Source organism: Corvus moneduloides, chromosome Z (genome assembly GCF_009650955.1).
Source record: "Corvus moneduloides isolate bCorMon1 chromosome Z, bCorMon1.pri, whole genome shotgun sequence".
Lineage (NCBI taxonomy): Eukaryota > Metazoa > Chordata > Aves > Passeriformes > Corvidae > Corvus > Corvus moneduloides.
The window spans coordinates 9310690-9332670 of record NC_045511.1 but is presented as its reverse complement, the minus strand read 5'-3'; the positions used below and the strand labels follow the sequence as shown (position 1 = coordinate 9332670).

The 21981-nt window shown below is 38.5% G+C and overlaps 1 protein-coding gene across 2 annotated transcripts in view; it reads left to right on the top strand.

Annotated features, from left to right (window-relative positions):
- The window catches only part of PARP8 (poly(ADP-ribose) polymerase family member 8), a 124385-nt gene that overhangs the window by 95590 nt on the left and 6814 nt on the right, over positions 1–21981 (top strand). For both annotated transcript variants that reach the window (XM_032095971.1, XM_032095972.1), the window contains 9 exons: positions 8092–8184; positions 14229–14354; positions 16015–16080; positions 17392–17459; positions 17761–17809; positions 18530–18642; positions 18817–18889; positions 19816–19885; positions 21883–21959. In XM_032095971.1, coding sequence (XP_031951862.1) covers positions 8092–8184; positions 14229–14354; positions 16015–16080; positions 17392–17459; positions 17761–17809; positions 18530–18642; positions 18817–18889; positions 19816–19885; positions 21883–21959 — 735 coding nt within the window. The remainder of the gene's footprint in view (positions 1–8091; positions 8185–14228; positions 14355–16014; positions 16081–17391; positions 17460–17760; positions 17810–18529; positions 18643–18816; positions 18890–19815; positions 19886–21882; positions 21960–21981) is intronic.

Here is a 21981-nt window from a genome sequence, read left to right as displayed (position 1 = left end):
CACTTACATAGAGTACCACAAAAATCAGAAAATTGCTTGAAATCACTGTGAGGAATGATTTGCAGTTGTTCTGCAAAGCAGAGGAAAAATGCAATTAATACATGGATCCTAAGAATAAAAGTATTTATTTAAGCTCTTACATAACATGGACCAATACTGTTTCATGCAGTCATTTCTAATGATTATCGGAATCCTGCATATTTCACTTCTCACAGAAAGATTAAAAAAAGGCTTTGAAATCATTATTAAGTGCTGGGACTGCAGCCTGCACATCCCAACAGCTCCCTTAACTCATATAAAGAATCACAGTGCATCCTCCTTCAAGGCAACCTGTGCTACACAGCTCTCAGGACCTCTGCCAGCTTCTGAAGTTGCTCCTTGCTCTGTTTTGAAAAAGGGTTGTTGAGAGGTCAAACACAGGTTTTGTGGAGGAGACACACAGAAGGCAGACTTGGTAAATCTACTGAACAAAGTGAGGATCTGGTCATTGGAATTATTAGCCTTTATTTTACTGTCTTGAATTCGTTTTCAACAGAGAAGTTGTTTAGATGAGTGAGAATTGGCTGTTATTTGTTTGTAATTAATGGCTAGACTTGGACTGTTTCAGTAACATATTCTGAAATGCTTTTTTTTTTCCCTAACATTTTCAATCACTTGGTATATCATTCACATCTCTGTTGTTGAAATAGTTACATAGATCATCCTGATTTCTGTCAGTCTACAATATTAGATTAAATATTAGAAATTAAATTAGGAAAGTTGAATGACTTCCACAAAACCCATTCTGAAGAACAGAAATATTTTCACATGGGGCATGTGTTTCAAGTGAAAAATACCTGAAACTGGAATTTGTTTCATTCACTGCATTTCACTGGGTTTTGAAGATCTCCAAGGACGGAGACTGCACAGCCTCTCTAAGCAACCTGTTACGATGTTTGATAAAGGTTTAGGAAAAACTTACTTCAGCTTTATCTAAAATTTTGGATTAAGTTTAGATAAAGTTACTACTGTATGACAGAATAAAAGTACTGACTGACCTCTAAAGGTCCTTTTGAACCATCTGGTTTGGTTCATCTAGCTAAAAAATGTATTTTCCAAAGCAGATCTAAGAATGTAATATAGAAACCTAAACATTATTTGGTTCAATGTTAGAAGGCTATTAACTTTTTTTAATGTTGTATAAAATTCTTCATTTTATTATTACTAGAATATTCTATGGAAGGACTAAGTTGCATTTTAATAATGCAACAGTTTTGCTGGTGTAATAGCAGAGAAATAAGTTGTTTTAGGAATTCAGCATGTACTTTTATTACAAACATTTTATGTGATGAGATCATGAGTCATTAAAAAAAGTGGTTATTATATTTAAGGATTTGATTAAAAGAAGTGTAATAAAAATGTGATATCATATTTGAAGACTGCAGGAAAGAAAATGTCAGTTCTCTCTTAAAGAAGGGCAAGAAGGAGAGGATCCAGATAAATCCGTGCTGGTCACCCTCACCTCGATCTGTAGGAAGGTGATGAAGCAGCTAAGCCTCAAAACTATATCCAGGCACATTAAGGACAAGAAAATCATCATGAATAGTTACCAATGGGAATTCATACTTGACTGACTTGATTAAACTTCTGTGAGGAAGAGACTGGTCTGGTAGATGAGGGAAGAGCAGTGGATATTGTCTGCCTGGACTTCAGTAAGGCTTTTGGCAGTGTGTGCTGTGAGATCCTTTTAGACAATCTGTTGATGCGTGGGCTGATTTAGGAGATGGGGCGGGTAGTCTGAAAACTGGCTGGATGTCTGGGCCCAGAGTGTGATGTTCAGTGGGGTAAAATCTACTCGGAGGTCGGCAACTTACGGTGTACCCCAGGGGTCAGTAGTGCGTCCGGTCCTGTTTAGTGACTTCATTAATCACCTAGATGATGGTTCAGGGTGTATTCTCAGAGAGTTTGCAGATGATGAAAAAAATGGGAGAAGTGTGTGGTCCTCCAGAGCGATGGTGCTGTTCAGAGCGACCTTGACAGGCTGGAGCAGTGGGCTGCCAGGTACCTTCTGCAGTTCAACTATGAGAAACGTAAAGTCCTGCAGCTGGGCAGGAACAAACCCAGGCACCAGTTTATGCTGGGGGCCATCCAGCTGGAAAGCAGCTTGGCTTGGGCAGAAAAGGGCACCAGCTTGAACATGAGCCAGCAATGTGCGCTTGTGGTGTGGAAGGTTCATGGTATCCTGGGCTACCTTAAGCAATAGAATTCTCTGTGTGTGTGTGGAGAGACTGATCTTGCCTGCACGCAGCCCTGGTGAGGGCACGCTGTGTTCTTTCTGGGCTCCTCAGCAGAAGAAAGGGATGGAGCTGCTGGAGAAAGTCCATTGAAGGGTCACTAAGATGATTAAAGGGGCTAGAGCACATCATATAGGAGGAAAAGCTGAGAGCCTGTAAAAAAGAAGGCACAGGTGGGATCTTACTGAGGTCTATAAACGCTTGAAGGAAGGGTGCAAAAAGGATGAGGCCAGGCCCTTTATGGTGATGTTCGGTGACATGACAGGAGGCAGAGGATACAACCTGAAACACAGGAGGTTTCAGTGGAAAAACAGGAAACACATTTTACCTTTTTCACCTTTTTGAAAATGACTGAGCATGGAAATAAGTTTCCCAGAGGGGTTGTGGAGTCCACATCTGTGGAGAAATTCAAAAGCTGTCTGTTCAGGGCAGCTGACTCCAGGTGACCGTGCTTGAGCAAGGATGTTAGACTAGATGACCTCTGGAGAACCCTGCCAACCTCAGCCTTTCTGTAATTCTTCGATCTTACTCAATTTTTACGTAGTGTAATTGGTAAAGCTAATGTCTTTCTTGCTGTTCTGTACTTTCCCAAATTCCTCATTTGCAAATACTAAAGCCACTGGTAGAACAGCATGATTGAATGGGTTTTAAAGACCTGTGAGACAATTATATGGGACAAAAAAAAATCTCAGAATATATTCAATAAGGTAATTAAAAGACCATCTGTGTATCAGTATTTTTTTCCCAGTAAAGAAGAAACACTCTTTAGAGTGCCATCTTGTGTTGAAACCTCAGACTGAGCCCTCCATAGAACAAAGGAGGAATTAGTGAAAAATCAACAAAATTAAATATTACAGCTAGTTTCTTTGAAGTTTGTACTCTGGTGCAGACATTTCTGCTGTTTAATATTCTTCCCATAAAATATGAACAGTAAAATACTGTAAAGCAATATTTGTAATTTTTAATGTTATTTAGCTGTAAAAATAAGCACAGTCTTGTAATTCTGATACATTTCTTCCATTAGTAAGACTACATTTTTTTAAATGTTTTTCATCCCAAAGTGCCCAGTTATGTTTTATTTACTATGAATGAAATCTTGCCCTCAGTGGGTTCTTTTTGACTTGAAGAGGTCTTGGATTTCTCTGTGCTTTGAATGCAAGTCTTGAGACACCACTGAAAACACAGAAGCATTGATGTCTCAGAAATGAGTGTGCTGCTTAGTCCTGGGAAATTTCTTGAACAGAAAAAACATCACTGAACTGTGGAGGAAAGTGTTAGGTTTACAAATATGTTTAGTCAGACTGGAGTTAAGCCAAGATGCTTGTGTAATTCCAAGATTTTTGTGGAATAACACTGTGGTCTTTCTAATCCTTACTCCACAATATAGGCTGGTTTTATCTCTTTTTATGAAAAAAGCTTTTCCAGCTACAACCCGTATTTTAATAGAATAGATTTCAAACAATTTATGTTTTACTGACAGAGTAAAATGACTGCAGTATAGCTTTTCCTGTTGCCAACAACTTACCAAAGTACACCTTGCCCATCTAGCATTCTATAATGTTTGTTTGTTCAGCATTTATTTCTATATCTGTGAAGTAAAAATATATATTTTTAAAAGTGTGTAAGATGCAGAAAAAATCCCCAAGAAACACAGAAAATCAAATTTGAACCAGGCAAAACAAAACCAAACAGAACAAGTGACACTTCTTACTCAGCCACTGTCTACTCTCATCTTTCTTCAGGTTGTATCAGATTGCAGCTGTGGTACCTCCCTTGGCTTTGAGCAGTGTGTTCCATGTAACACATGAATATGAGAGACCATTCAGAGAGTTTACCTTACAGTAAAACTAAGAGTTGGCATGGTGGAAAGTAGGAAATGGAACAGAGATTTGAAGTTCCATTTTGTTTCCGTGTCTGTTGCTTTCGTTAGGAAAAGTGGAATAGTCACTAATGGTTTCACCTTCACCATTTATTACATTTGCTGTGCGTGAGGCAATGAGCCTTCCCTGAAGCATCTCCTGTCAGATAAATGTTAGCCTCATTGGTGTCTGTGTGATATCCCTCAGGATACAGGAAAGCTCTGAGCACAGCTGCAGCCCACATTAAAAAGTTGCTAGATTGATACAGACTGTTAAAGTTTCAGCTTTTTCAAATAGAAAGAATGTCTACAAAATATTTTAGGTAGTGTATTAGTCCAGGAACCAGGATATATCATAGTGTGTAGGTGGTTTGTGTGTCTGCCAGTCTCAGTCACTGCAGAAAGAAGTGACATTTGCGTTGTAACACATGGGAACTCTGTGCTTTTTTCACCACAGCAGCAGTTGGGTGGGAGCTACTGATCATGCAAAGAGTGGGGGTGGCTAAAGGAAAAGTCTGAAAACTTCAAACATTCAGAAGATGCTTTCTGGTTCTGTCATTACGTTCTGTCACCAAGCATTTGGAGTCTCAGGTTAACTGCCCATGTCTTACTTTTTTCTGGATTTTCCCCACTGGAATAATGATCCTCCTAATAGTATTTCAGCACCAGTGATCTTCACTTAGCTAATAGTTCGGTGAAAACTAATGGCTTTATGTTAATTTTCTATTTTCAAGAGGAAAAAATAAAGTCTGTGTGAGACCCTGGCAGTTGGTGTTGGTGAGAGGAATAACAGTTGCCTTCTTCAGGAAGTGAACAACAAAGTCCCCCAGCCTGTCAGCGCTTGTGTCCTCAAGGTGGTGGTTGTAATCTGTGACACTGTGTGCACCTAGGATGAAATTCATATTCAGAAATACATGTTTAAGTGTCTAAACCCTATTTTGTCATCTATTTTCCCTTCGAAAACAACGGAAAATAGTAATGTAAGAAAAGGTGATTAATCTGTACATTTGTGGATGTGAATTCCACATCAGTAAGAACATATCTATATTTCATGTTCAGACACAAAAATTCTTAGAAAGTTCAGCTTGTTGAATATTACATATACATGAACCAAAGTAAGAGTATCCAAAGATGACATGGGAATATAATTTGTAGTATAAATGTGTTAGTGGCGGTGTTCTTGTTTGTCTAGTGTGGCTAGGGGCATTTCTCATATTTATGATCTGAAGTCAGAACAATACTGTTCCTGTCCCAAGGGCTCACATCCTATAGCAAGAGAAAAGTGGACACCATAAAGGGAAACACACTGTCAACATGCAAAACATTAACAGCAGACTAAGAGCAGCCTTGAATCCCAGTTTCCCGGCAAAGCTTGTGGTTTTCTTGCCTTCTAGAACTGATTTATTAACTTAGTTTTCATATGCTTTCATTGGTTCTAGCAGGCAGAATTGCAGGCGAAACAAAAATAAGGAAATGTAAAGCTGAATAGGTAAGTCACAGTGTGTGACAAACAAGACCCCCCTCAAACATTTGCTTCCTAATTCCAAGCTAATATTTTCATTTTGTAGGGATTTATACAGTTTAAATTGTTGAGCTTAACTAGTGACTGGAGTAGAGGACACAGAAATGGCCATACCAACATCTCTTGGAATACGCTAAATAACACTAACACTGCTAACACATGTGGGAAATTTAAGTTAAAAACATCTGATTTTGTTAAATTGAGACAAATTTCAGAAACAGTATTCAGAAGTGCTTTTTGAATGACTGTAGTGTGGGTTAAAAGGCATCCAGGCTAGATATATGAAGACAGACTCTTGAAATGTCCCTCTAGCTGAAGGGTTGGGATTAGTTTCCCCGTTGTACTGTATTGGCAAAGTATATAGGGGACAGAAAGGTTCATCAAATACATAAAATGAGAAGAATTGTATTGACCCTAACAGAAGTTTCTGTTCCACTTCAGGGCTGAAATTCTGCTGTCTTGCTTTTCCTCATTATCTAGAGTTCTCTAGTATCGGCCTGAGACAAAAAAAAAAGGGCCTTTCAAATGTCAAGCATAAGTGCAATGGCTGTTTTCCTGACTTCGCTCTTCCAGATGCTCAGACACTTCTGGGATCATAACAGAGGGGCAGGAAAAAGAGTAAAGGTGACAAATCCTGTGTTCCCTTTGCCATCGTTAAGTCTCAGGATAACTTACTTTGCTTGGACTGTAAATATCAAAAATAAGTATTTTCTTAAAAGTTTTCTTCATGACAGATTTAGATTGCTCTGCTATTCCAGAGTTATTCCTTGCTCTGAAATAAAGGAAGTCTGTGTATGCTGTTGATTATTATAGTTAAAGTGGTAGTGCTGACATGCTTCCCCAACTGAAAAAATTATTTAACCATCTTCTAAATGTGGAAAACCCAAGAATAATGACAATAATAGATACCTCTTGTCCAGCTTGCCATGGCACAGAGAGTTTGATCATGTTTGGCTTAATCTGCTGCCTAATGCAAGGTAACATGGCGGATAAACTAAATCAAATGGGTGACATTATTAGACTTGAAAGATGATAGCTTTTGTAAAGCAAATGGAGTGAGATTGTATCCAGAAGATTTCAGATGTTTATTCAGGTCTTGAGTCTTTGAAACCCAGCAAATTAATGTTTTAAGTGTTGCAAAACAAGTGACTACAAGTACAGCTTATTACTGGCAAAGCTCTTGCCTGAAACAGAATTCAGCTAAATCTTAGGGGATTTTTTGTGTACTTAATTTTTTTTCATTTCTGCAAGTGCTTTGTAGAGGCAGTGGCTTGAACTTCAAAGCCTACTACAACAAATGCTTTAGTAATTGTTGTAATAGCTAGACTCAGAACTTCTAGTTACAAAAGTTCAGTATCGCAAAGATAAGTTTAAGTTTCAGTGAGCTAGAATTTAATACTATACATTCACATAAATAGTATCCAGGAAGTATTTTTGATTGTTTTCAACATTGTCATAAAAGGTTGTGTTTATTGGGTAGTTTTAAGGAAGGTTTTAATTTGTATTTCTTTCAACTGTGTGTTCATTTTGAACGCTTATAACAGTTCATTGTGTGATATTACTTGAGCCTTTAAAAAGCTGGTCCTCTAATTATCGTTCAGTAAATAAGATGGAGTTGCTGTGAGGGTTGTAAACAGTTTGGAAGCCCGTGAAGACATTCCTATTTTCTTTATGTCAAGCTGTGTTCCTTTTTGTTTCTGCTTTGTTTGCTTTATGAAGGCAAAATGTTCAGTTCTCACTCAATATGTAGTTTAGATAAAGCTTTTTTATTTGTGATGACATTGTGAATTATTTTTTTTTAATAGGCAAAACCTGGTTCAAAAACAAGGGGCTTTTATTTGTTTAATACCTGAAAAAAGAATGGAAGTACCTTTATTTCTTAAAATAAGTACCCTTCAAAATACAGTGTTTATGCTGTAAAAATATAATGAATTTTCTTAGAGTTTATCAATAATTTGTTAAATTGTCAAAAATTAAAAATAGCCTCTTCAAGAAATTTGTCTTTCAGATCAGAGTTTTGTGTGTGTTCTGAACAGTGTAAGAAGCTATGAAGACTAAACCTGCTTCCATTAGCTTCTGGATTTGTTCTCCATTAAGTTTAATTATGTAGGAAGTTTTCTGATAGATAGTCTTAAAAATGTTTGGGTACTATGCCTGTAATTTTGGTTTTGTGACTGTGCTGGGATTTCTTTTAAATTTGGCCTGTCTGAGTACTTAGGAGTTTTAGAGTTCTTCACTCTTGATCATCAGGTTATTAATATGTTTCTCTAATGTATCTTCCTCAATAATTGATACGTATTAATTATTTAAAATTAAAGTTGCAGTTAAAATATGAAGAATTAGCATTAATTGTGTGGGGGTTTTGTTGTAGGTATGACATGCTGAAAGCAAGAACTCAAAAGTAGAAAAAAAACAATTAACTTTCTTTCTTTGTATAGCCCACTGTTTGTGAACGGGAGCTCTGTGTATTTGCTTTTCAAACATTAGGAGTGATGAACGAAGCTGCAGATGAAATTGCAACTGGGGCACAGGTAGGATTATCTAATGTTTAATACGTGTTGGTTTTCTGTAGTTTACTCAGTCTTCTCAGTCTCTTCCAGTATGTGTTTTGACTTGTATTACCATATGAGTAGTGTTTGGTAAGTATTATTTATTTGTCCTCTGTTATAGCTGTAAATGCACTGGTTTATGCGTGGTGTATTCAAACAGTACTAATGAGGTGTTTCCATTGTTTTGCTTCCATGTAATTAGAGTAACTGTGTTTTCATGTCCTGTTGTATTCAATTAGGTCACCTGGGTTGTTAATAAAGGCAGCCATTGTAATTTGGAGATAATTCACATTTATTTTCACCTAATGAGCCATTACGACGCTCATGCAATTAGTAAGTTACTTCCTGTTCATGGTCTTGGGATGCAGGGATCCACTGAGCATCTGTTGTTTCGTTCATCAAATAGCAGTGGGAAAGTCCTTACTGATATTGCTACATAGGGTTCTTTCTTCTTCTCAAGGATCAGGAATTTAATGTAAGTGTGCTTCCTGACTCTAAATTCAGTTATTGATGTAGTTATAGCCCTATCAGTGTTTTCTTGAAATGTTTTAAGTTGTGCTTCCAAATCACTAACCTAATGTTTCATTAAAAACGAAAGTTAAAGGATCTTATGTTTAAGGTCCCCTTAAGATCTTATGTTAAAAGTTTGCACATCTTAAGGAAAAGTGCTCTTGTCTCCAATTTTCTGGTTACTGTGCTTCTACACAGTAAGCAACATGGGTTTTTTAGAAGAGCAAACCTTCAGGTTTTTTAACTTTAACTAGCACTAGTGAGTCTGGCCACTGGAAGTAAACTATTCAGGTAGATGCCTGAATACAACCACGAGCATATCCTCAAAGGAAGAAAGTTGCAACAGTGTACACCAGCTTCCTGACTTGAGTATGTGACTGTGGAATTGGATCAGCAGCTCTTCATCTGACATCTCAAGACCATTGGAGGGCTGTATTTGCTACATCTTGATACCAAACATTGGGATGACAGTTTAGGCTTATAAGAAATGGAAAGAGGTGTGCAGATGAAGCCCTACCTCTTCCTCAGCCTGGAGTCCTGTGAGAATTTTATTTTTTTAATTCAGGCACTTACATGTTGTATGTACATTTAGAATCGTGGAATCACAGAATAGTTTGAGTTGGAAGGGACCTGTGTAGTCCTACACCCTGCCAAGAGCCAGGACAACTTCAACTAGATCAAGTTGCTCAGAGCCCTGTCTGACTTGACCTTGAATGTTTCCAAGGATGGGGCATCTACCATGTGCTGGTGTTTCACCACCTTCACTGTAAAAATCTTCTTCTTTATATCTAGCCTGTATCTCCCTCCTTTAGTTTAAAACCTTTACCCCTGGTCCTATCACTGCAGGTCCTGCTAGAAAGATTTTCCCCATCTTATCATCCCTCTTTAGATACTCAAAGGCTGCAATAAGGTCTCTCAAAAGCCTTCTCATCCACAGGCTGAAGAACCCCAGCTGTCTCAGCCAGTCTTCATCAGGAAGGCATTCCAGCCTTCTGATCATTTTTGTGGTCCTCCTCTGGACTTGCTTCAGCAGGTGTAGGTCTTCCTTACGCTGGGGATCCCAGAGCTGGACACAGTGCTCAGGGGTGCTCTCATGAGGGCAGAGGGGCAGAATCCCCTCCCTCCCCTTCCGGCCGCATTGCTCTGGATGCAGCCCAGGACACATTTGGCTCTCTGGGCTGTGAGTGCCATGGCTGGGGCATGTCCAGCCTCTCACCCACAGCACCCCCAAGTCCCTCTGGCAGAGCTGCTCTCAGTCTGTTCATGCCCAGCCTGTGCTGGTATCAGTGGTTACCATGACCCAGGTGCAGCACCTTGCACTTGGCTTTGTTGAACTTCACAAGATTCCCATGGGCCCACTTCTCCAGCTTGTACAGCTCCCTCTGGATGGCATCCCATCCTTCGGGCACATCAGTTGCACCACTCAGCTTGTGTAATCTGCAGATTTGCTGAGAGAGCACTTGATCTCACTCTCTATGTCATTAAATAGTGCTGGTCCCAATATTGCCCCCTGAGGAACGCCAGTCATCACCAGTGTCCATCAGGACACTGAGACATTGACCTCTACCATCTGGATGCAACCGTCCAACCAATTCCTTATCCACAGAACTGTCCATCCATCTAATTTGTATCTCTCCGATTTAGAGAGAAGGATGTTGGAGGGGGCTGTTTTAAAGACCTTACAGAATATAAATGACATCTGTAGCCCTTCCCTTGTCCACCAGTATGGTCACTCCATCACAGAAGGCCACTGGGTTGGTCAGGCAGGACTTGCCCTCAGTGAAGCTGTGCTGGCTGTCCCAAATTGCCTCCTAGTTCTTCATGTGCCTTAGCACAGCTTCTGAGAGGTCAGTTGCATGCCCTTCGCGGGCACAGAGGTGAGGCTGACAGGTTGGTAGTTTCCAGGGCCCTCCTTTCTACCCCTTTTTAAAATGCAATGTCTCCCTTTTTCCAGTAATTTGTGACTTCACCTGACTGCCATGCCTTTTGAGTTAGCATGGAGAGTAGCTTGGCAACTCTGTTGTCCAGTTCCATCAGGATTCTGGGATGCATCTTATCAGGTCCCATAGACCTCTCTATGTTCACATTCCTCAGGGGCTCTCAAATCTAATCTTTGCTGACAGTGGGAAGCACTTTGCTTCCCCTACTTTCTGCCTTGAGCTTCATCCGCTCAAGGATGAAGGTGTGTGAAGGAGAGACTGCCAGTGAAGACAGGCAAAGAGCTGTCAAGTTCCTCGGCCTTCTCACTGTCTGCCATTGCCATTTTGCCAGTCGTGTTCAGAGAGGGGTGCACTTTCCTTGACCTTCCCTTTCTGGCTCACATACCTTCAGAAGCCTTTTTATTATTCTTTGCCTCCCTTGTCAAGTTCCTCTCCAGTTGGACCTTGGCCTCCCTCACCCCATCCTGACACAAGTGGGCAATATCCCTATATTCTTCCCAGAATATCTATCCCTGCATCCACGGCCTGTGCATTTCCTTCTTCCCTCTTAGTCTTACCAGGTGGTCTGAAGTCATCCATGCCAACATCTTGTCTTCCTTTCCTGATTTCCTACACATGGGGATTGAGAGCTCTTGCACTCTGCGGAAGGCATCCTTAAAGATCTGCCAGCTCTGATCTGTTCCCTCGTCCCTGAAAGCAGTTTCACAGGGGCTCCTATTGAATAACTCCTTGAACAGCTGGAAGATCACTTTCCTAAAATTAGGAAAGAATTAGGTATAAGCTTTTTTAAGTAGAGCTAACTAAGTAGAGGAGAGGTGGCCCTGGTTAGCTCTCACTCAGTGTTTTATGTAGGTATCATTGTTGCAGGCATATGCAGAACTTGCTTTAGATCTGTGGGGTACTTCTACATTTACAGAGCTTTGCTGTAGAGTTCTGAAGTGATGACAACCTTAAGAGTGCTTAAAAGAGATGAGGGGTTTTGTCTATTGTCCCATTGGGGAAAATATTTATTATAGTTTATTATTTAGGTGGCTAAATTCTGCTAAGTTTCACTTTAGTGATAGCATTGCAACCAGCTCACTCTATTGGATCTGGCTTAGCCTCTCATTCCTGTTTGCAGAAACAGTTCATCGGTTCTAGAGTTTGATCCATCTGAGCTCTTTTTGTCGTTAGTTTAGGACAGTGTGAATCACAGCATAGACTGTCAGCACAGTAGTTATTTCTCCAACAGCCTAGCAAGCTTAGGCTGACTAGTAAAAGGTAGGCATTCACATTTTGTCTGATTAATCCTCCTCCAAATCATTTTGTCTAGTGAAGAAGCCTAAATACAGGTTCCCGTCATCAGAAATCACATCCTGTTTTCTTCTTCTGTGCTTTCAGCTAGTTTCCTAAGGTGTACAACCCTACTTTGCTACTCCAAATAATCTGATGGCTTCTCCTTAATAATAAGTGGCGGTACTTTCTAAAACTTTCCAGCCTGAACTCAAGTTGCCTTGAATTAGTCATGTAGTCAAAATGCCTGAAAATTAGATGTCTGATTTCTTGATAGTTCACACTACTTGAAAAGTCTCTTGAGAGTGAGAGGCACTGTCTGAGGGACTGATGTCATAAGAGGAATTGTCATCACCACATGTTGTCTTGTCCTAATGAAACTGTTTTAATCCTTACTTCTGTACCTCCAATTAAGGAGGAGGAGTTCACACTCAGTTTCAAGGACATCTGCTAGATCCACAGCACTTCCCCCAAGAAATGTGTGTGCAAGGCTGTATTATAAGGTTTCTATTAGATTCACCGTGCAGTTTAAGTTGTTTTGCATTGCATCAACTCAAAACAGTGAAATCAGAGGAAGTCAGATGTGAAAAAAAAGCAGAGTTGGAAACAATCTGGGAGTCAACCGTTTGTTTAAAGGAGGGCTTGGGGATTGTGTTCTGAGTAGAACTGTGCCAGTTTTAAGGCAGTATTCCATCATGCAAATCATAAAGCAAGACAGCTTTGAGTCTCTGCGTTAAGAGATCTGGGGACTCAAACAGCTCTTCCCTAGTAGTGTTTTGTGACTGTAGACTAAGAAGAGCTTCTCAGAAGCAGGGTGAATGCTCAATTTCACAGTAATACATTTACACAGGGGTAGGTCTGCTGCCTGATCTGGTTGCTGGTCTCCTTTGTAAATGCTAGTCCATATGCCCTATTTTGAAACATTCATCACGCATACAGATAGTATAAACTGGAAAGTAACTAGGGAACCAATGGGGAAGCGATCATTATTTAAGTAATTTCATTTTGCAATATATGTGAGATATTTAGTAACTAGAACTAACAGAATATATTAAAACTGATGGAGAAAATTGTCCATTCATGATGAAGGAACAGAGGAGGAAAACGGCAACTGTATGACTCACCACAGCGCAGTTCTTTTTCCCTTTCATCATTGTTCTTATTTTCATTCTGCTTCTCTAAAGGACCATAATTTTTTTCCATCCAAATGATCAGATACAGTGGCAGATGTACAAAATCTTCTAGAAGAGTGTGAGCTGTGAGATGAGATCTGATCCATGTGGAGTCGTGGGAGGAACCAGGGATATCTACTAGCTACAGCTTGTCTCAGCTTTTTCTTTCTTTCATGGAAAAGTCTATTTTCACACAGGAATGTTTTCAGAAGCACAGAAAAAACAGGGGGAAATGAGTTAATCTGCAGCTACTTTTTAATGTAGCAATTTTGAATTTCATTATGAGCTGGATTTATATTTCACAGCTGCCAGAAAGCTGCATTCTCTCATGTTTGTTATTGCTGTATTCTATTTTTAACTTCTGAATTACGTATTTTGAAACAATTACATGGGAATCTGTGTCTAAGTGGTGTATGTGCTTATGTGCACACACATGAATATGTATCTGTGTGCACATTACATGCACAATCCTGTGCAAAAATCATGAAAATCATAGATATTCAAAGAAGTGCTGTAATTTTGTACAACAGGATGGGAAAAAGAAGATCCCCTGGTGTGAGCTGTGCAAATGACTGTTAAATCATTGCAGTATTCTGGCCTTAGCAGAAGCAATGTTTTCAAGTGTTTCTGTGATTACAGTCTTCACGAGAAGAGCAGAAAGTGGTACAAATTTGACAGACCATTCTTTGGTTTTGAGCAACATTTTTACTGGCATCTCTATACAGAGATACACAGAACCAGCACAACCTCATTTCCTTAGTGAATAAATTTTAAAGGAATTAACACATGCACAAGAAAAAGCAGAACTTCAATGAATTTGATACTATAATACTTTTAGTACTAGATACTGGTCCTAGTTATATGCGCCTGGAATAATATGTCATGGCTGAACCCAAACCTTGTTGAGGTCAGTGGAAAAAATTTAGTCCTAAACTATCTCCTGTGGATAATACAGTTTGGGCAGTATAGGTAACAATGAAATATGATGTATCTATAATGTGTAAAAAAAAGCAGACTGGAATATAATATATATAATTATATGTGTAACATAAAAATATGTATAATATAATTATACAATATAAAAGTATATATTTTGAATAAACTTTTTGAATATGTCTTTCTTTATCACCAGGTGGTTGATCTGTTAGTATCCATGTGTCGGTCTGCATTAGAGTCACCTAGGAAAGTTGTCATTTTTGAGCCATATCCTTCTGTAGTTGATCCTAATGATCCTCAGATGCTGGCCTTTAACCCCAGAGTAAGTAGTTGCCTTTAATTATGTCATTGCTTGGTTTTAGTCATACATGAGGTTCCAAAGCAAAGACTTCTTATGGAGGAGTCTCCTTTATTACGAGATGCAGCTCTAGAATATAACAGAAGCATGACTGTTTTCAAAACTTTGTGGCTTTTATTAATCGTCGCTGAAAAGGTACTTGAATATAAACTTGTCCTGGTTCTGGCCTGGACAGGGTTAATTTTTACAGTAGCCAGAATTGGGCATGGCTAAGACCAGGAGATTATTCTATACCTCACATCAGTGCTGGGAGCAGGGGGAAGGGAGTCTCTTCCAGGGAAAAGGGTTCCCCTTTTGCTTGGCAGAGGGAGCAGTTGGATATTATTTGTTGCTGGTTTTCTTATCTCATTGCTGTTTCCAGCTGATTGTTCTTACCTCAACCCTTGATCTTTACCTTTGTGCCCCCCAATTCTCTTCTCTGTCCCAGCAGGTGGAAAGGGGAAGGAGGAGGGGGAAGGGGAAGTGGAGAGTGAGCAGTGCTTGGTTTCAATGGGAACACTAAATTGGAGAATACCATCCCTAAACCATGGCAAAACTGTAGGTTATGTTAAAGCCAAGAAACTTTTCTAAGGGACAAATTCTAGATGCAAAATTTTATATTTTAAGTGTCTTTCACTCATTGCGCACGTTGGACGCAAAAGGAAAGCTGGCCTTTGAGAGATACAGGTCATGTTAGCCAGGGGATTTCCAGTCCATCTTTTCATTCTCAGAAGTGTCATTGCCGTCATCTCATTTACTCACTGCAAGCAGTCATTTCCTTTTATGTAATTTTACCAGATGTTGACAGTTGAGTTTTGTACAAGCATCAATTTTGAAGTAAAGAACTGTGCTTGCATTGCCTGCTCCTTGGGCTCCCAATGCTGCCTTTCAGGAAAGCCCTCAAGCTGTGAATATTCCATCTCCTTTAAGCCATTTCCCCATGGCATAGATGAGAACTTGGCATGTCTTGCACTGGGATGCATTTCACTCTTTCTGAACAAAGACCAGCTAGCCAGGAGTTCTTTCTTAGGAGAGGCTGAGGTGTTCCGTAGTGTGTTGGCAAGACCTAAAGATGGGGAAAAGCGGAGCTCCTGAGGGTGACACGTCATGTGGAGTGGATGAAGCACAGACTGTTAAGCCTGTTCACTCAGGACAGGTGGACCTGTCTGGTAGTGGTTCCCAAGCAGTAGGTCAGCAAAGATCAGGGTCAGGCAGAGGGACCACTGAAGCACCTATGAAGTTTTATAGAGCTGTTAGCAAAGGAAACACATCTGTTTATACTCATTTCATTTAAAATCTGTTTGGGGCACTGCATTATTTATCTCAAGAGCATGTTGTCCAAATAACTGTGTTTAGTTACAAATGTTTGTTTAAAAATGAGCTGATTTTTGGAGTGTTTTGGAGATCCCAGTGAAAGTCAAAGAAAAAAGATCATAACAGGATTTTTTCAAGGAATTTTCCTGGACAATGAGTGAGAGTTGGTGTACAAGGTGGAAGAAAGCTGATGGTTGGAAATGTTTGAAAGAATTGATTTGCCCAACATTCCTCGTAGCTTTGGTTTTATACACACTCAAAGAATACAGTTTTTTGTGGAGCCAAAGACTAACATTCTTTGAACTTATTTGTGTGTTTTGTGTTACATCAGAAGAAGAACTATGACCGAGTCATGAAAGCATTGGACAGTATCACTTCCATCAGAGAGATGACACAGGTGAATTTAAAAGTACTTACCTAATTTAATCACTGTTTCTACAACTTGAAAGCTGTTTATATTGCCTGCCTGTGACAGGTTGGGAAGTCAATAGTCAATAGTATCATCTCTTTCCTATATAACTCTAATAATATTAAAATGTTTATTCAAAATAACAAACCTAGAGTAGCCATAATGGCAGTTAAATAAAAGTCATGAAGTAGAACTCAGGTATTTTGAAGTTTAAATAAGAGATAATAACAGCAGAATGGGACATTGTAATGAGGTAATCACCAACTGCTGTATTTCTGGAAATACCAAAGCCAAAGACCTTTACTTCCAGAGCAGAAGAAATTGATTTTGTGTCTGTGTTCTGAATGATATTCAGAATGACATGATATTTATTTCTATTATAGCAAAACTCTCAATCAACTAAGTATAGATGGGGACTTGGAAGGTTGGGTCTCTTGGATTTAATCTCATATTATTTGTCATGGCATATCTGATGGTCATATTTCTGGTTATTGTTACACTCCTTTCCCAAAAAAAACACCTGGTTATAATTGGTTGTTTAAATCTGTTCCATATATCTTGCTTTTCCAAGTGCAATATAAATGTATCCTCTCAACAGTTTTCAGTTCTTGTTCTGTGTGTATTCACAAAATACTTTGGGATTCTTGAATGAAGAATGTATGGAGAGGAATAAAATAAATTGAAAACTAAAATTCACATTTTTTTGTTAATTTGTATAACATCTTATAAAAATTGAAAAAATTGGGTGTTTCTGTGATTTCTTATCATGTCTTTTAAAAATAAAAAGTAATTACTATTTTGGGTTTTTTAAATGTTAAAATAATTCTTGGACTAGTAAGTTTTTTAAAGGGGTGCTTCACACTGTGATTGGAATCAGGACAGGTTTTCAAAGAAATTATAATATGACATGGTATTTATACCTTGAAACTGTTAAAAATACCAAAGTGGATTATTTTGGGTTTCTTTGTGAGACTTAATTTTGTGAAGTTCCAGTCCAATTTCTTAATCAAGAGCCAAACAAAAATGGTTGTCTTCTTCTGTTCTCCCTGAGATCACCAATGTTTGCTATAATATAGTCATTTTGATGCTAATTATATGCTTATTATTTTACTCCAGGGAAAATTGTTGCTATATTAATTCCTTTTGTCAAAAGACATTTATAACTCTACTATGTCGTATATCAGTAAAACTGTGATTTAAACCTACTAATGAGTCCCATGAATTAATTTTAATAGATGAAATCATGGGCAATGTAAGATAAAAATTCAACCTATAAATAACATAATTACTCTTTTCTAGGCACCCTACTTGGAAATAAAGAAGCAGATGGATAAACAAGACCCTCTTGCACATCCTCTTCTACAATGGTATAAAGATTCGAGATAATAATTATTAAAGTACCATTTGTAATGAATAATCACTTGACCAGTGTAATTTGGTGTAAGGTCACCCTAATAATTAATGTTGATATTTTCAACTGCAGCTGTTCTGGACTGTTTCTGGACCTTATCTGGGTCCTCTGATCTCATTTTCTAATTAAGGTTGTGCCTACTTCCATCTGATACATTTAAAGGCCTGCAGCGGGGTGCTTTGTGGTAGACATTCATAACACATTTTTAAGAAGTTCAGTTTGGTTACCGTGTCTAATACGTCTGTTTCTTGTTTTAGGGTTATTTCTAGTAATAGATCACATATTGTGAAGCTACCGGTGAATAGGGTAAGTGTCTGTGGGTTCTCTATTATTTTCTGATGTTTTATGGCTTATATTAGCATTTTAGGTGGGAGTTTACTAGCAAAACGTAGGTGTCTGCATTCAAACTGATTGTGTGGACTCTAATAGTCAAGAAAGTTTCAGGTCACAATTTTTAGAATCATGTGAATATCTAAAATAGGTCAAGGGAATAATGTTCATAAAAAGCCTATTTGATGTGAGTAGCTCAAATACAGGTGTCTACCTTGTAGTCATCTGAGATTAGGTGAGAAGTACATCACATTTTGTTTTGTTACCGTATAGAATATTAGATACAGAATTGTACAGAAAGCAGTGCACACAAACACGATGTACGAGGAGATCCACTTATAAGTAATCCTGATTAAGGGTGTAGTAATCTGCAGCCTTACAAATAACCTTAATTCAAAGCCAGCTCTGATCAGAATACCATGATGAAATTGTTCAGTTTAATTATTAGAGCCATTCATAAACTGAAATCTGTTTTCAAAAATTTCCATATGTTTCGTAAACTGAAAAACATTTTACTATTTGATTTCAGCTGGAAACTGTGGAAGTGAGACCAGTTTCAACTTAGTTCATGTAATATTTAGACGCAGTCATGTATTGTGTGGAAAAGCATGATATCCTTAAGGATTTCCATCAGGGAAATACAATACTTTCATATTAATCAACTTCTCTTCACATGTGCACTCTTACATTTTCCAGCAACTGAAGTTTATGCACACTCCCCACCAGTTCCTTCTTCTCAGCAGTCCACCAGCCAAAGAATCCAATTTCCGAGCTGCTAAAAATCTCTACGGGAGTACCTTTGCATTTCAGTGAGTACATATATTCATAATAACCAAAGGTTATTGAAATGCCATGCTATTTTTTGGTTCTGGCATTTGAGGTTTGCAGCTGTGAAGCTGTGAGTCTACTGTTTTAAAGGATTTCTGGTGTCATTTTGCATTTTACACTGTGAATTTTACCGCTTTCTTTTTTATTTTGTTCAGTGGTTCACACATTGAAAATTGGCATTCCATCCTGAGGAACGGCTTAGTTGTTGCTTCCAATACGAGGCTGCAGGTAAATAAACAAAACAGACTTTAGCTTACCCTGTACATGCTTGATTACATACTAGCTTCAGCAAGTTTTCAAGGGGTTTCATATGGTAGCCATATAGGTGGAAAAATGGATGATTTCAAATACCACCTTGTTTCCTGTAAGAAGTACTTTTCTGATGCAAATAAGATGAAGTAATATGTCTGCTAAAACGTCTAGAAAATCCCTTTGCTGGAATCAGTGTCTCAGTTCTACATTGCAGAGCAGCACCTCCAGGAGGCTTTGCTCAGTGCTGCTTAAAAGTGGTCGGAAGTGCAAGTTAGAGCGGCCTGAAGTGTCTCCGTGTCAAAGGATCCAGAAACATACTAGATTTACAGGAACGGGGTTTGCAGCACTTTCTCTGCTCCTCTGGTTTCTTTGGGAATGGAAGCATGAGTGCGCTGGCCACAAGGGATTTATTGCAAACTTCTCAGACTGAACCATCAGGAGACCACTATTGCAGAGCAAAGTAGGCACTACAGAGTGACTGGGGAGCTCTAATGCAGAGTGTTTTAACACTGTGGTTTTGACAGCTCTCCCCAGAGCTGAGTCCATGTACCTTGAAAGAGGATCCCAGGGTGTATTTGGTCACATACAGAAGCACTCTTTGTAGGCATCCTCCATAGGAATATTAGAGTTAAAAATGGAAATCACAATTTTATATATAAACCTTAAGTAAAATTCTGTTTGGGAATCTAGACGTAGTTTCCAGGACATATATGCATATATTTTAGTTTTATAACTAAAATGTGGGCATGATTTTTTAAAAGACTTCTTTGAATACTGTTAATTACCTGGCAATAAATTAGTACAGTGGGCAGATTCTGTTCCTGTATTTCTGTTCCTGTAATTATTATCATTTTTTCCAGGTAACCAAATTAATGCTAAATAATCACTCTGCTCTTTTTCAGCTCCATGGTGCAATGTTTGGAAGTGGAATCTACCTTAGTCCATTGTCAAGCATATCATTTGGTTACTCAGGTGATACTTATAAATCACTCTAAAGTTGGAGAAATATAGGGGTGTATCTCACTCTACTGCTTTTCTTACTGTTTAAAACACTGTATTCAGTTTTATTTTTGTCAACCGTGATTTAATTTATTCAAAAAAGAGAAAATATTTTTTTAATATAAATAATAAATTGGAAAACTCCCTTTTTACATACTGTCCATATTGTTGAAGGTGCTTAGAATTCTTATACTTCTTTTTTGAAGTAAATGTTAGCTAATAGTGAATGCTATGTGTAGTAGAGCAGGTCTTGATGATTCAGCTGAAATCCAACTTTGTGATTTTTGTCAATACCTGCCTAAGTCCATCTAACTTCACCTATGAATTCATGGTCTTTTATGACCTGATCTGAAAAAACAAGTATTCATCAACAGACATGTTCAACCCTGTATATTTAAGAGTATTCCCAAATATCACCATGTCAGGATTACATAGAAAGTGCAGTTCAGTGTGTTTATTTTAGCCTGAGGACAAGAAAGAACATAATTTCTCCCACTAGTGAATCCTAAAGTGAGTTGTGCAGGGTTTTCCATATAGGAATTAAATCATAAGCAGAAGCATAATAAAAATGAGACACATAAATGTGTATATTGAGAAATTAAAGGGATTTTAAAATATGGTGACTTTCTCCTTTAGGTATGTGGTATTTACTACTTCCTCACATATGAAAGTGCAGGTATATAGTTTAATTTGTGTTTGTGTGCATGTAGATGATGCTGAGAGTTTTAGTTACGCTTTCTGGTACTCAGTGTTTCTAGGTCATGGTTTAGGAGCTCAGCCTTTTGAGCTACTATTTGCGGAACTTCAACATAATTATCTCTAGATGCACTTTTAGCTTTTCAGAGATTACATGAGTATGAAAGCTCCTTAGGACTCACTAAAAGTGCTGTTTGAAGTATCATTATGTAACAAATTGGCTGTCTTTTTGGACAGTATTGTTTTGTCAACTTCAATGTGTTACTGCTCCTCTCTCTGCCTGTCTTGGCCCCTTCCATCCTGTCTCCTCCAGAAAGGAGACTTATGTTCCGCTGAAATGGGTAATCCTTGATGCCATTAAAAACCATGGAAGAGTCCTACACATCCTGTTCCTTCAAAGAGTTAGACTTCCCCGTAATTCAGTCTGTATTTGCAAAGTGCCAAGAAATGAAAGTGTTCAAGGTCAGGTTAGATGGGGCTTAGAGCAACCAGGTCTAGCAGAAGGTGTCTTTAGCCATGGCAGTGGGATTCGAACGAGATGATCTTTAAGGTCCCTTCCAACCCAAACCATTTCATGATTCTATGAAATACAGGATGCTGGAAATGCAAGGAAGCCCATAGTATCATACAACACAGGAATTTTATATAAACCAACATGAGGGATATGAATGAGATCTAGGGCACAAACGTAGATGTTTCAATTTCTCAGCTGGAAACTGGATCAAATGTGACTGACAAATAATTTAATATTTTTCATGTAGATAAAGGGATCAAACCAAGGTATATTTTAAAACTTAAATTGCCTACTCATAAAAATTAATTAGACTTTTAATAAAATTCCATGAAGTCCCTAAGATGAATATCCAAAGTTCTTTCTCTTGTGATTTTTGCTATCCCACCCACAGTAAATCAGACTTCTACTTCAGTGTGAGTAGGGTCAAGTAGACTCAGGACATGCTGACCTACAACCCAGTTAAGCCACTACATAAGAACATTCCTGATCTGAATGCAGTGGCATTTAAGCTCAGGTTTATCTGCTTTTGCAGCTACTTAATGCTAACTTGACTTTGCTAACGTCTTTGCAATATGTGCAGAGGTACCTGTAATTTACAGGATTTTATATTGTGATACTCTGTGACAGAGTTAACTAGCTTTTTGAGTGCCATGCAAAGGACTGTGATTCCCACTGTGCTGCCTCTTCCGTTCTCGTACTTAACTCTGCTTTTTATGATATTTATAGGCCAGGGTATCTTACATTATTTTAATATTCCTAGGGATGAACAAGAAGCAGCAGAAGGTGTCAGCTAAAGATGAACCAGCTTCAGGCAGTAAGGGCAGTAATACGTCACAGGTATGGTACATCAACCATCTCT